Genomic DNA, 15,125 nt, shown 5'->3' with positions numbered 1-15,125 from the left:
TCACCATCAGTGGGCCTGGGGAGGAAGTGGCCAATGATGGTTAACGAGAACAGGAGGGTGTGATCATGCTCACTCATAGCCCTCAGGAGTGTTATGGAGCCAGAAGGAGGACGATTGGTTCTGTGCAAAACTTGTTGGTGGATAGCATCCATAACTGGAAAATGTGCATGAAGCAGTTCGGCCTGAGGCAGCCAATCTCAGGAACATTTGCAAGAGGCCTAATGTGGTGCGGCAACCATAATCTCGCCCTCAATGACAACAAAACAAAGGTGATAGTCACCGACTTCAGGAAGTGTAAAGGAGAACATGCCCCTGTCTATAACAATGGGGATGAAGTAGAAAGGGTCGAGAGCTTCAAGTTTTTACATGTCCAGATCACCAATAACTTGTTCTGAACCCCGATGCCGACACTATATTTAAGAAAGCCCACCAATGCCTCTACTTTCTCAGAAGACTAAGGAAATTTGGCATGTCAGCTACGACTCTCACCAACTTCTACAGATGCACCATAGAAAACATTCTTTCTGGTTGTATCACAGCTTGGGATGCCCAAGACTACAAGGAACTATGACGTGGAGTTGCCGGGGTTGGACTAGGGTAGGCACAGTAAGTAGTCTCACAGCACCAGGTTAAAGTCCAACAGATTTACTTGGTAGCACGAGCTTTCGGCTCTCACCTGATGAAGGAGCAGTGCTCTGAAAGTTCATGCAACCAAATAAACCTGTTGGACCTTAACCTGGTGCTGTGAGACTACTTATTGTACAAGAAACTACAAAAAGTCGTGAATGTAGCCCAATCCATCACGCAAACCAGCCTCCCATCCATTGACTCTGTCTACACTTCCCGCTGCCTCGGCAAAGCAGTCAGCATAATTAAGGACCCCACGCACCCCGGACATTCTCTCTTCCACTTTGATCCGTCGGGAAAAGATACAAAAGTCTGAGGTCATGTACCAACTGACTCAAGAACAGCTTCTTCCCTGCTGCCATCAATCTTTTGAATGGACCCACCTTGCATTACTGTGATCTTTCTCTGCACCCTAGCTATGACTGCAACACTGCATTCTGCACTCTCTCCTTTCCTTCTCTATGAATGGTATGCTTTGTCTGTATAGCGTGCAAGAAACAATATTTTTCACTGTATGTTAATACATGTGACAATAATAAATCAAATCAAATCAGATCAGTCTGATTCAGGAAGCTGCCATGGATGTCTGAAAATTGCCCAACTTGATAGAATGTGGAACACATGTCAAGCAGTCTTGAAGATGTGTGAAGTGGAATACCAGCGGCAGAACAGAATGTTTCTCTGCTTCTGTTTTTCTCCTGGCCTGGCACATCTACAGGGAGACAAAAATAGAGATTAGGAAGGGTTGCAGAGCAGCAATCTCAGTAGGAGGAATAGCATAAGTGAACGTAACCGTGAGAAGCCGGATATCTGACAAATCTGCAGCTTGGCACCTTTTCCCCTTCCCTCACTCCATTAGTTAGCCATTAGTTCTCTATTGGAATGGAAGGCGTTGTGAAGTTGAGTTTGTAAAGATATAAGGAATGTTTATAAAGATATAAAACAATTGTAAAAAAATGCTAGAGGGAAAGAAAACAGTGCATGGTCCCTTTAAAAGCTGGTTTTATGTCAGTCCCTTTAAAAGCTGGCAGTGTTCAATACTTGAATGTTTAAATACAAGGCACACAGGGCACCAAGAATACAACATTGTTGTACCAAAAGCCAAACAACAGGGTTGCTTTGGTAACGGGCTCTACAGGGTTTTGCATTGTGTTAGTTTATGAGTTTAAAGAAGACACTCAGCGATCGAGAACCTATCAAATTTGAATTTGCTGTTGTTGTCAACCTCTGGCCAATCCGGGTACAGGGAATGGATAGGTCATCAAGGGTATAAACAGGAACTCAACTGCCGGACTGCCACTGGGGTTGAGGTAGGAGTTCAACCAGAAGCAGGGCCAGACCAACTGGAGCAGTTAAAGGCAGGTAAGGGCAGTTCGATCAACTGGAACAGTTGGCTCTGAACGAGTGTCAGGCCTTTATATTAACGAATTTCTAAACGTTAATTAAGAACCGATAGCACCTTCCCAAATAATTAAGCAGATTATGACATGAGGTAAAGGGGATCAACCTCTGTGTTATAATAAAGGACAAAGATTGGGAGATCCACCATCTGTGCCAAGCTTTAAGGTTTTCCTTGATCCTACCTGCCAAAGACTTCTCATGTCCCCTCCTGGCTCTTCTTAGCTCTCTCTTTAGGCCCTTCCTGGCTAACTTGTAATTCTCAAGCGCCCTAACTGAGCCTTCACGTCTCATCTTTACATAAGTCTCCTTCTTCCTCTTCACAAGGGATTCAACTTCTTTAGTAAACCACGGTTCCCTCGCTCGACCACTTCCTCCCTGCCTGACAGGTACATACTTATCAAGGACACGCAGTAGCTGTTCCTTGAACAAGCTCCACATTTCAATTGTGCCCAACCCCTGAAGTTTCCTTCCCCATCCTATGCATCCTAAATCTCACCTAATCCCATCATAATTTCCTTTCCCCCAGCTATAATTCTTGCCCTGCGGTATATACCTATCCTTTTCCATCACTAAAGTAAACGTAACCAAATTGTGGTCACTATCACCAAAGTGCTCACCTACCTCCAAATCTAACACCTGGCCTGGTTCATTACCCAGTACCAAATCCAATGACCTCAGCCCATACTACCTCAGTAGACGAGTCCTCATCAAACGTCCTTCTACGCTCCAGAGAAAAAAGCCCTCGTCTATTCAGCCTCTCCTTATAACTCAAACCATCAAGTCCCGGTAGCATCATAGTAAATCTTTTCTGCACTCTTTCTAGTTTAATAATATCCTTCCTATAATAAGGTGACCAGAACTGTACACAGTATTCCAAGTGTGGCCTTATCAATGTCTTGTACAACTTAAACAAGACGTCCCAACTCCTGTATTCAATGTTCTGACCAATGAAACCAAGCATGCCGAATGCCTTCTTCACCACTCTGTCCACCTGTGACTCCACTTTCAAGGAGCTATGAACCTGTACCCCTAGATCTCTTTGTTCTATCACTCTCCCCAATGCCCTACCATTAACTGAGTAAATCCTGCCCTGGTTCGATCGACCAAAATTCATCCCGTTGCAATCCTAGATTACCTTCTTCACTGTCCACTATGCCACCAACCTTGGTGTCATCTGCAAACTTACTAACCATGCCTACTAAATTCTCATCCAAATCATTAATATAAATGACAAATAACAGTGGACCCAGCAGCGATCCCTGTGGCACACCATTGTCACTGGCCTCCAGTTTGTAATACAACCCTCTACAACCATCCTCTGTCTTCTTCATCAAGCCAATTTTGTATCCAGTTAGCTACCTCACCCTGGATACTGTGAGATTTAACCTCATGCAACAACCTACCCATGTGGTACCTTGTCAAAGGTCTTGCTAAAGTCCATGTAGACAACATCAACTGTACTGCCCTCATCTACCTTCTTGGTTACCGCTTCAAAATCTCAATCGAATTTGTGAGACATGATTTTCCACTCACAAAGCCATGCTGACTGTCCTTTATCAGTCCTTGTATCTCTAAATGCCTGTGGATCCTATCTCTCAAAATACCTTCTGACAGCTTACCCACTACGGATGTGAGGCTCACTGGCCTGTAGTTCCCAGGCTTTTCCCTGCAGCCCTTCTTAAACAAAGCCACAACATTTGCCACCCTCCAATCTTCAGGCACCTCGTTTGTGACTATCAATGATTCAAATATCTCTGCTAGGGGACCCGCAATTTCCTCCCTAGCCTCACACAACGTCCTGGGATACACTTCATTAGGTCCCGGGGATTTATCTACCTTGATGCGCTTTAAGACTTCCAGCACCTCCTTCTTTGTTATATTTACACTCCTCAGGACATCACTATTCCCATAGTTCCCTAACATCCATGCTTTTCTCAACAGTGAATACTGATGAGAAGTATTCATTTAGGATCTCACCCATCTCTTATGGATCCGCACATAAATGACCTTGTTGATCCTTAAGAGGTCCTACTAAGAGGTCCTACTCTCTTCCCAGTTACTCTTTTGCCCTTTATGTATTTGTAGAAGCTCTTTGGATTCTCCTTTGCCTTATCTGCCGAAACAATCTCGTGTCCCCTTTTAGCCCTCCTGATTCCTCTCTTAACTCTACTCCTACACCCTCTATACTCTTCAAGGGATCCACTTGATCCCAGCTGCCTATGTATATCATGTGACTCCTTCTTCTTGTAATCACACAACGTTTTGGCCTCAGCTACTTTCTGTGGGAGTGAATTTGCTCTTCACCTCATTTCTAAAAGGTTTATCCCTCATCCTATGACTGCTAGTTACTGAGACTGGCTTTTAATTCCAGGTTTTGTTGATTGAATTTAAATTCCACCATTGTGGGATTTGAACCCATGTCCCCAGAACATTAATCTGGGCTTCTGGGTTACTAGTCCAGTGACGCTACCATTATGCCACCACATACCCACTATTTCTGTACTGTATTTCCTGTGTAAGCACGTGTCATGCATTCATATCCGATGTGACACAACACAGCCACAATGCTCTCAAACGGCATGATTGCCATTCTTTTCTGTCTCAAAAAAATTGACAGTATAGTCGCAGACAGACATTTAAAAAGTGAAGGGAGTAAATTACTTGAAGTCAGCCTTGGTAGAGGCTTGACGTAAAAGTGAGTTGATTATTCCTCACCTACCCTCCACCCTCACACTTGTCCCCCTCTTCCATTTCTGCCTCAGTTAACCTGGCGTGGGGGGGGGATGAGGGAGGTCTCTGACATTTTCTGCAACAAGTGTAAAGCACAGATAAAGGCCCGACTGTGTCAAGCTGGTGTTGATGCTTTCATAAGGAACCTGCTCCCAGCCCTCTTAATCGAATCCTTTTGGCACAGCCTTCCGTTCCTGTCTCCCTCCTGTGGTTATCTAGCTTTCCAGGAAGTTGGCTGGAGTCACCTTGTACTGAGGTCTGGCAGCTGCCGCAGTTATTGTTCTGACTTCTGCTTTATTTGTACTGTTTTTGTTTAGGCTTATACCCGAGTCTCCCAGATGGCTGATCACTCAGGGTCGGGTGACCGAGGCAGAGAAAATAGTGCAAGACTTTGCTAAAAAAAATGGCATCACCCACGTTGGGGTGGTATTTCAGCATGTCAATGCCAGAGAATATACGGTAGCTATTTCACTTCTCTCATTCTTTCTACCTTAGGCTGTTGTTCAAATATGTCTAGATCAAGCAACAATATAGCTCCGTCTTTACAGAGTCATCGTCCAGATATAATTACATTTACTCGCAATAATAGCAAAGTTGCATCACTCGTTTTCGTTTATGCTATCTTCTCTAGCTGACTTTTTTCCCTGTGGCAGGTTCCAGGGAATGGTTAGGGATACCCACGTTCTCCACTCTGATTTCGGGCGGCACGGTGGCACAGTGGTTAGCACTGCTGCCTCACAGCGCCAGGGACCTGGGTTCAGTTCCCAGCTTGGGTCACGATCTGGGTGGAGTTTGTACATTCTTCCTGTGTCTGCGTGGGTTTCCTCCGGGTGCTCTGGTTTCCCCCAACAGTCCAAAGATATGCAGGTTAGGTGAATTGGTCGTGATAAATTCTCCCTCAGTGTATCTGAACTGGTGCCGGACTGTGCCGACTAGGAGATTTTCACAGTAACTTCATTGCAGTGTTAACGTAAGTCTACTTGTGACTAATAAATAAAAACTTTAACTTTTTAAAAAAATGATAGGGGACATCTAAGGAACTGGACCTGGTGTGGTGAGGCTGAATGTTCTATTATTATTGTGTTATAATTTCAATCATTCTAAAATATTCAAAGCTGTTTCTTGAGCACACATCTTGAAATACTAAATTTAGCATCTTTTACAATTAATCACTGGGTGCTTTGCTGAAAAAAGAGGCCGAAGGGCAGAACCTTCAAGAATGCCAATTCTTTATGGGACCAACTACAAATACTGCACAAGTAGAGGGGGACTGATTGATTGACAAGTTGGTCCTGATTGTTGTCATGATGAATCATAGAATCCCTACAGTGCAGAAGGAGACCATTCAGCCCATTGAACCTGCACTGACTCTCTGACAGAGCATCTTACCCAGGCCTTTAGAACTGAGGTGAGGAGAAATTTCTTCACCCAGAGGGTAATGGATGTGTGGGATTCACTACCTCAGAATGTAGTTGAGGCCAAAACATTGTCTGATTTCAAGATGAACTTAGATGTAGCTTGAGGGGCTCAAGGGATCAAGGGATATGGGGGAAGGGGAGATCAGGATATTGAATTCGATGACCAGCCATGACCAAAATGAACGGCGGAGCAAGTTCAAAGCGCCAAATGGCCCACTCCTGCTTCTACTTTCTATGTTTCTATAACCCCACATATTTACCCCACTAATCCCCCTAACCTACACATCTTGGGACAATAAGGGATATTTTACCTTGGCCAATCCACCTAACCTGCACATGTTTGGACTGTTGGTGGAAACTGGAGCACCTGAAGGAAACCCATGCAGACACGGGGAGAACATGCAAATGCCACACAGACAGTGACCCAAGGCTGGAATTGAATCCGGGACCCTGGCCTTGTGAGGCAGCAATGTTAACCACTGTGCCGCCATGTCAAATGCACCAGGAGGTTGAATAGGTTGAGCCTGTACTCATTGGAATTTGGAAGAATGAGAAGCAACACTATTGAGATATAAAGGATTCTCAGGGGGCTTGACAGGGTAGACGCTGAGAGGTTGTTTTCCCTCGCGGAAGAGTCTCAAATCAGAGGGCATAATCTCAGAGTGAGGGGCCATCCATTGAACATAGAAACGAGGAGGAATTTCGTCTCTCAGAGGGTAGTGAATCTGTGGAATTCTTTACTGCAAAGGGTTGTGGAGATTGGGTCATTAAATATGTTCAAAGCTGAAAAGAACAGATTTTTAATCAGTAAGGGAATCAAGGGTTATGGGGAAAAGGCAGAAAAATTGAGTTGAACATTATCAATGCAGATCAGTTATGATATCATTTAATTGTGGAGCAGACTCAGTGGGCCAAATGGTCTATTTCTGCTCCTAGGTTTTATGGAGTTATTGATCCTCATGCATTTTTTTAATACAAAAAAACTGCAAGGTCTGGATATGTTCCTTTTACAGTAAGAAGTTTAACAACACCAGGTTAAAGTCCAACAGGTTTATTTGGTAGCAAAAGCCACACAAGCTTTCGAGGCTCTGAGCCCCTTCTTCAGGTGAGTGGGAATTCTGTTCACAAACAGAACTTATAAGACACAGACTCAATTTACATGAATAATGGTTGGAATGCGAATACTTACAACTAATCCAGTCTTTAAGAAACAAAACAATGGGAGTGGAGAGAGCATCAAGACAGGCTAAAAAGATGTGTATTGTCTCCAGACAAGACAGCCAGTGAAACTCTGCAGGTCCACGCAACTGTGGGAGTTACAAATAGTGTGACATAAATTCTGATTCTAGGATCGCATGATAAAGACTCAGGAGGAAAAAAGCAGAAATATTTATGTGAAATAGTGTGACATAAACCCAATATCCCGGTTGAGGCCGTCCTTGTGTGTGCGGAACCTGGCTATCAGTTTCTGCTCCGCGACTCTGCGCTGTCGTGTGTCGCGAAGGCCGCCTTGGAGAACGCTTACCCGAATATCAGAGGCCGAATGCCCGTGACCGCTGAAGTGCTCCCCAACAGGAAGAGAACAGTCTTGCCTGGTGATTGTCGAGCGGTGTTCATTCATCCGTTGTCGCAGCGTCTGCATAGTTTCCCCAATGTACCATGCCTCGGGACATCCTTTCTTGCAGCGTATCAGGTAGACAACGTTGGCCGAGTTGCAAGAGTATGTACCGTGTACCTGGTGGATGGTGTTCTCACGTGAGATGATGGCATCTGTGTCGATGATCCGGTTGTCTACCTGATACGCTGCAAGAAAGGATGTCCCGAGGCATGGTACATTGGGGAAACTATGCAGACGCTGCGACAACGGATGAATGAACACCGCTCGACAATCACCAGGCAAGACTGTTCTCTTCCTGTTGGGGAGCACTTCAGCGGTCACGGGCATTCGGCCTCTGATATTCGGGTAAGCGTTCTCCAAGGCGGCCTTCGCGACACACGACAGCGCAGAGTCGCGGAGCAGAAACTGATAGCCAGGTTCCGCACACACAAGGACGGCCTCAACCGGGATATTGGGTTTATGTCACACTATTTCACATAAATATTTCTGCTTTTTTCCTCCTGAGTCTTTATCATGCGATCCTAGAATCAGAATTTATGTCACACTATTTGTAACTCCCACAGTTGCGTGGACCTGCAGAGTTTCACTGGCTGTCTTGTCTGGAGACAATACACATCTTTTTAGCCTGTCTTGATGCTCTCTCCACTCCCATTGTTTTGTTTCTTAAAGACTGGATTAGTTGTAAGTATTCGCATTCCAACCATTATTCATGTAAATTGAGTCTGTGTCTTATAAGTTCTGTTTGTGAACAGAATTCCCACTCACCTGAAGAAGGGGCTCAGAGCCTCGAAAGCTTGTGTGGCTTTTGCTACCAAATAAACCTGTTGGACTTTAACCTGGTGTTGTTAAACTTCTTACTGTGTTTTCCCCAGTCCAACGCCGGCATCTCCACAATATGTTCCTTTTGCCTGTGGAGAACAAGACTAGAGGATTTTCACAGTAACTTCATTGCAGTGTTAATGTAAGCCTACTTGCAGTTCCCAGCAAGCATAAGTGGGAGTCTGATTGATGATTTTAAATTGGCTGTTAGTGTAATTCTCCGTACACTTAGCATTATTCACCAAGTGCTGCTGAATCTCAGAATCACAACGATTGTTAGACATTAAAGGGCGCGTCAAAGCTAGCCAGCAAGATAATGACGACCCTGATCAGATAATGAGTGGGGAAGTGATGGCCTTGTGGTATTATCGCTGGACTATTAATCCAGAAATTCACCTAATGTCCCAGAGACCCAGGTTCGCATCCTGCCATGGCAGATGGTGGAATTTGAATTCAAGAAAAATATCATAGAATTCCCTACAGTGCAAAAGAGGGCCATTCGGCCCATCTAGTCTGCTCAGACCACAATCCCACCCAGCCCCTATCCCCGTAGCCCCACGTATTTACCCTGCTAGTCTCCCTGACACTAAGGGGCAATTTAGCATGGCCAATCAACCCAACCTGCACATCTTTGGACTGTGGGAGGAAACCGGAGCACCCGGTGGAAACCCATACAGACAGAGGGAGAACGTGCGGACTCCGAGCCGAGAATCAAACCTGGGTCCCTGGCACTGTGAGGCAGCAGTGCTAACCAGTGTGCCACCATTTCACCCCAAATCTGGGATTAAGAACCGACTGATGACACTGAAACCATTATCAATTGTTGAAAAAAACCATCTTGTTCACTAGGACCATAGAATCATAGGATCCCTACAGAGCAGAAGGAGGCCATTCGGCCCATCATGTCTGTACTGACCACAATCCCACCCAGGCCCTATCCCCATAACCCCATGGATTTACCCTAGCTAGTACCCCTGACACTAAGGGGCAATTTAGCATGGCCAATCTACCGAGCAGACTAATGTCCTTTAGAGAAGGAAATCTGCCGTCCTTACGTGGTGTGGCCGACAAGTGACTCCAGAGCCACAGCAATGTGGTTGACTCTCAACTGCCCTCTGAAATGGCCTAGCAAGCCATTCAGCTCAAGGGCAGCTAGGGATGGGCGATAAATGCTGGCCAGCCAGCGACGCCCATGTCCCACGAATGAATTAAACAAATGACTTGCTGTGTATTGCACACACTCACAAAAGGGCCTAAGACCACCACGTTCAGACCTGAAAAATGCCCAGTCTTTCTCAAATTACCCTAGACGTATCTCAAAAATTTGAGTAACAGGTGAAGCTAGCTATTTCACGCTGCCACAAGGCTGTGGTATTCTCCATTAACAGGATCTGCTGTTCAAGCCAAGAAAACATTGTGCTTACACATAAATACATGATGTGGTATACGAATTTCAGGGCCGGTGTGATGTCAGGTACATAGAGTGTACATCCTCACAACTGCTGGATGATATCAAACAGCACATTCCTTCGGCTGTTCATGAGCACTGACTGTACTCAACTAATCTGTGCTTACAAAACTCAGACCATAATGTCTAATGTTAGATGTACATAGGAGCATAGAAATATAGAAACTAGAAGCAGGAGTAGGCCATTCAGCCCTTCGAGCCTGTTCCACCTTTCATTTTGATAATGGCTGATCATCAAATTCAATATCCTGATCCAGCCTTCCCCCTATATCCCTTGATCCCTTAAGCCCCAAGAGCTATATTTAATTTCTTCTTGAAATAACACAATGGTTTTGCCTCAACTACTTTCTGTGGTAGTGAATTACACCCATTCACCACTCTCTGGGTGAAGAAATTTCTCCTCACCTCATTCCTAAAAGGTTTACCTTTTGGGTGACGGCCAGGAAGGGTAAGGCTAGGTGGTTGAGAGCACCCCGGTGGATTTGCCCCTGCACAACAAGTACTCCTGCTTGAGTACTGCTGGGGGGGACAGCCCGCCTGGGGGAAGCAGCAGTGGCCGTGTCTCCGGAGTGGAGTCCAGCCCTGTAACTCAGAGGGCTAAGGAAAAGAGGAGAAAGGCGGTATTAATCGGGGACTCGATGGTGAAGGGGACAGACAGGCGTTTCTGCGGAGGTAGGCGGGAGTCTCGCATGGTGGTCTGCCTCCCTGGGGCCGGGATCCAGGATGTCGCTAGTCGCGTCCCGGAAATCCTGAGGTGGGAGGGAGAGGAGCCTGAGGTAGCGGTACATATTGGTACCGCTGATGTGGGTAGGAAGGGAGAAGGTCATGAAAAGGGAGTACAGGGAATTAGGGAGACAGCTGAGAAAGAGGAAAGCAAAGGTAGTAATCTCAGGATTACTGCCTGTGCCACGGGAAGGTGAGGGCAGGAATGGAGTGAGGTGGAAGATGAATGTGTGGCTGAGGGACTGGTGCAGGGGGCAGGGATTCAGGTTCCTGGACCATTGGGACCTCTTTAGGGGCAGGGGTGATCTGTATACAAAAAACGGGTGGAACTTGAATCACAGGGGGACCAATATCCTGGCCGGTAGGTTGGCTAAGGCTACTGGGGAGAATTTAAACTAGATAGGTTGGGGGGAGGGGAGCTAGAAGAGTTGACTAGGATCAAGGAACTAATTGATGGGGGGGAGGATGCAGGGGTAAGGGGAATTACAAAATTAATGGTAGAGGAGAGGGTACAAGTGAATGAAGGCGGTAATTTAGATAAGGGAGTAGAGGGAGAGGGTGTTCGCGACTCATCAAAGCGGGTCCAGATAAAAGCTGGAATAAGGACACTTTGCCTGAATGCACGAAGCATTCGGAACAAGGTGAATGAGTTGATGGTGCAAATCAGCACAAGTGGGTACGATCTAGTGGCCATTACAGAAACGTGGCTGAAAGGTGACCAGGACTGGGAGATGAATATCCAGGGGTATCAGGCGTTTAGGAAGAATAGACAGGAAGGAAAAGGTGGTGGGGTCGCGCTATTAATAAGAGATAATATCAGGGTAGTACTGAGGGATGACATAGGCTCTGAGGAACAAAACGTGGAATCATTATGGGTAGAGATGAGGAATAGTAGAGGGAGAAAGACACTAGTAGGTGTGGTATATAGGCCCCCAAATAATAATGTTGAGGTAGGGAGGGCTATAAACAAGCAGATAAGGGATGCATGTAAAAACGGAACGGCAATAATCATGGGGGACTTCAACATGCACATTGACTGGCAGACTCAAGTCGGTAAGGGTGGAATGGAGGAAGAGGTCTTAGAATGCTGTCGGGATAGTTTCCTTGAACAGCATGTTACGGAACCGACGAGGGAACGAGCTATTTTGGATCTGGTATTGTGTAACGAGGTAGGTAGAATTAAGGATCTTATTGTGAAGGACCCTCTTGGGTCTTGTGACCACAATATGGTCGAATTTCTGATTCAGATGGAAGAGGAGAAAGTTTGGTCCCAAACCAGTGTCCTCTGTTTGAACAGAGGGAAATATGATAGGATGAGGGATGAATTGGCTAAGGTAGACTGGGAGAGCAGGCTGGCAGGTAGGATAGCTGAGGAACAGTGGAGGATTTTTAAGGAGATCCTTTTCAGTTCTCAGCAAAAATATATTCCAGCAAAAAACAAGGATTGTAAGAAAAGGGAGAACCAGCCGTGGATAACGAAGGAAATAAAGGAGAGTATTAAAATAAAAACAGCTGCGTACAGAGTGGCCAAAAATAGTGGAGAAACAAGTGATTGGGAAAAATTTAAGAAACAACAAAGAGAGACTAAGAAAGCGATAAAGAAAGGAAGGATAGACTATGAAGCTAGGCTAGCAATTAATATAAAAAATGATAGTAAAAGTTTTTATAAATATATAAAAAGGAATAGAGTGGCTAGAGTGAATGTTGGACCCTTGGAGGACGAGAGGGGGGAGTTAATAGTGGGAAATGAGGATATGGCTGAGTCTTTAAATAAGTTTTTTGTGTCGGTCTTCACGTTGGAGGACACAAATAGTTTGCCAAATATTAATGATAGAGGGTTGGCAGCAGGAGAAATACTTAATACAATTAATGTTACCAGAGAGGCAGTGCTGGGTAGACTAATGGGACTGAAGGTGGACAAGTCCCCGGGTCCGGATGGAATGCATCCCAGGGTATTGAAAGAAATGTCAGGGGTAATAGTGGATGCGTTAGTGATTATTTATCAAAACTCGTTGCATTCTGGGGTAGTGCCGGTTGATTGGAAAACGGCTAATGTTACGCCGCTGTTTAAAAAAGGAAGGAGACAAAAGGCGGGTAACTATAGGCCGGTCAGCTTAACGTCTGTAGTAGGGAAAATGCTGGAATCCATTATTAAAGAGGAGATAGCAGGGCATCTGGATAGAAATAGTTCGATCAATCAGACGCAGCATGGATTCATGAGGGGAAAGTCGTGCTTGACGAACATGTTGGATTTTTATGAAGATGTGACTAGGGCGGTTGATGGAGGAGAACTGGTGGATGGGGTGTTTTTGGATTTCCAAAAGGCGTTTGATAAGGTGCCCCATAAAAGGCTGCTGAAGAAGATTAGGGCACACGGAGTTGGGGGCAGTGTGTTAAAGTGGATTGGGGACTGGCTATCCGACAGGAAGCAAAGAGTCGGAATAAATGGGTGTTTTTCCGGTTGGAGGAAGGTAACTAGTGGCGTGCCGCAGGGATCGATACTCGGGCCGCAACTATTTACCACTTATATAGATGATCTGGAGGAGGGGACGGAGTATAGGGTAACGAAGTTTGCAGATGACACAAAGATAAGTGGAAAAGTGAATCGTGTGGAGGACGGAGAAGATCTGCAGAGAGATTTGGACAGGCTGAGTGAGTGGGCGAGGATATGGCAAATGGAGTATAACGTTGATAAATGCGAGGTTATACACTTTGGAGGAAATAATAACAAATGGGATTACTATCTCAATGGAAACAAATTAAAACATGCTACCGTGCAAAGGGACCTGGGGGTCCTTGTGCATGAGACGCAAAAGCCCAGTCTGCAGGTACAACAGGTGATCAAGAAGGCAAATGGGATGTTGGCCTATATCGCGAGGGGGATAGAATATAAAAGCAGGGATGTCTTGATGCACCTGTACAGGGCATTGGTGAGGCCACAGCTGGAATACTGTGTGCAGTATTGGTCCCCTTATATGAGGAAGGATATATTGGCATTGGAGGGAGTGCAGAGAAGGTTCACCAGGTTGATACCGGAGATGAGGGGTTTGGATTATGAGGAGAGGCTGAGGAGATTGGGTTTGTACTCGTTGGAGTTTAGAAGGATGAGGGGGGATCTTATGGAGACTTATAAGATAATGCGGGGGCTGGATAGGGTGGAGGCGGAGAGATTCTTTCCACTTAGTAAGGAAGTTAAAACTAGAGGACACAGACTCAAAATAAAGGGGGGTCGGTTTAAGGAGTTGAGGAGGAACTTCTTCTCCCAGAGGGTGGTGAATCTCTGGAATTCCCTGCCCACTGAGGTGGTGGAGGCTACCTCGCTGAATATGTTTAAAGCGCGGATGGATGGATTCCTGATCGGTAAGGGAATTAAGGGTTATGGGGATCAGGCGGGTAAGTGGTACTGATCCACGTCAGATCAGCCATGATCTTATTGAATGGTGGGGCAGGCTCGAGGGGCTAGATGGCCTACTCCCCTGCTCCTATTTCTTATGTTCTTATGTTCTACGAGAGGACACAGGTTTAAGGTGCTGGGGGGTAGGTACAGAGGAGATGTCAGGGGTAAGTTTTTCACTCAGAGGGTGGTGGGTGAGTGGAATCGGCTGACGTCGGTGGTGGTGGAGGCAAACTCGTTGGGGTCTTTTAAGAGACTTCTGGATGAGTACATGGGATTTAATGGGATTGAGGGCTATAGATAGGCCTAGAGGTGGGGATGTGATCGGCGCAACTTGTGGGCCGAAGGGCCTGTTTGTGCTGTGGCTTTCTATGTTCTATGTTCTTATCCTCAAACTATGACCCCTAGTTCTGGACTTCCCCACCATCGGGAACATTCTTTCTGAATCTGTGATGTGATTTCTGAATGTGATTCAGCAATGTGTGCTAACAAATAACAACCAATCTAAGATTATCTTTTGGGCTTGCAATGGAAGCTCACTTCTGCTTGCTAGAAGTTACATATATTCATATGCAGCAACCTATCCTCTGCAGGCAAAAGCAATATGTCCAGACATTAGACCTTTTTGAATAAACAAAAGCATGGGGGACAGTAACTCCCTGGTGCATTTGCCATGGCAACACCTGGACCAATCAGAGCTGACTTGCCAACCAATCAGCACCTCTTTTCCCATTCAGTATCAATCATTGTGCTTTTCAGTTTAGCATCCTTGCTTGTGTCCTGGTGAGTGCAAGATGAAAAACTTCAACAGCATGTATCTTTAAAATCAGTTAACTTCCAGATAATTAAATAGGATGATGGACAACATCAAAACTAAATCATGAACCAATGCATCTCTTGATCTTGTATATAATCCCCTTCTCTAAA

General features: G+C 45.5%; 1 protein-coding gene across 3 annotated transcripts in view; it reads left to right on the top strand.

Annotated features, from left to right (window-relative positions):
• The window catches only part of LOC144495139 (organic cation/carnitine transporter 2-like), a 152,278-nt gene that overhangs the window by 75,807 nt on the left and 61,346 nt on the right, over window positions 1–15,125 (top strand). For all 3 annotated transcript variants that reach the window (XM_078215095.1, XM_078215097.1, XM_078215096.1), the window contains one exon: window positions 5,076–5,217. In XM_078215095.1, coding sequence (XP_078071221.1) covers window positions 5,076–5,217 — 142 coding nt within the window. The remainder of the gene's footprint in view (window positions 1–5,075; window positions 5,218–15,125) is intronic.

Source organism: Mustelus asterias, chromosome 6 (genome assembly GCF_964213995.1).
Source record: "Mustelus asterias chromosome 6, sMusAst1.hap1.1, whole genome shotgun sequence".
Lineage (NCBI taxonomy): Eukaryota > Metazoa > Chordata > Chondrichthyes > Carcharhiniformes > Triakidae > Mustelus > Mustelus asterias.
The sequence above is the reverse complement of the archived record's forward strand: the minus strand, read 5'-3'. Positions and strand labels throughout refer to the sequence as shown.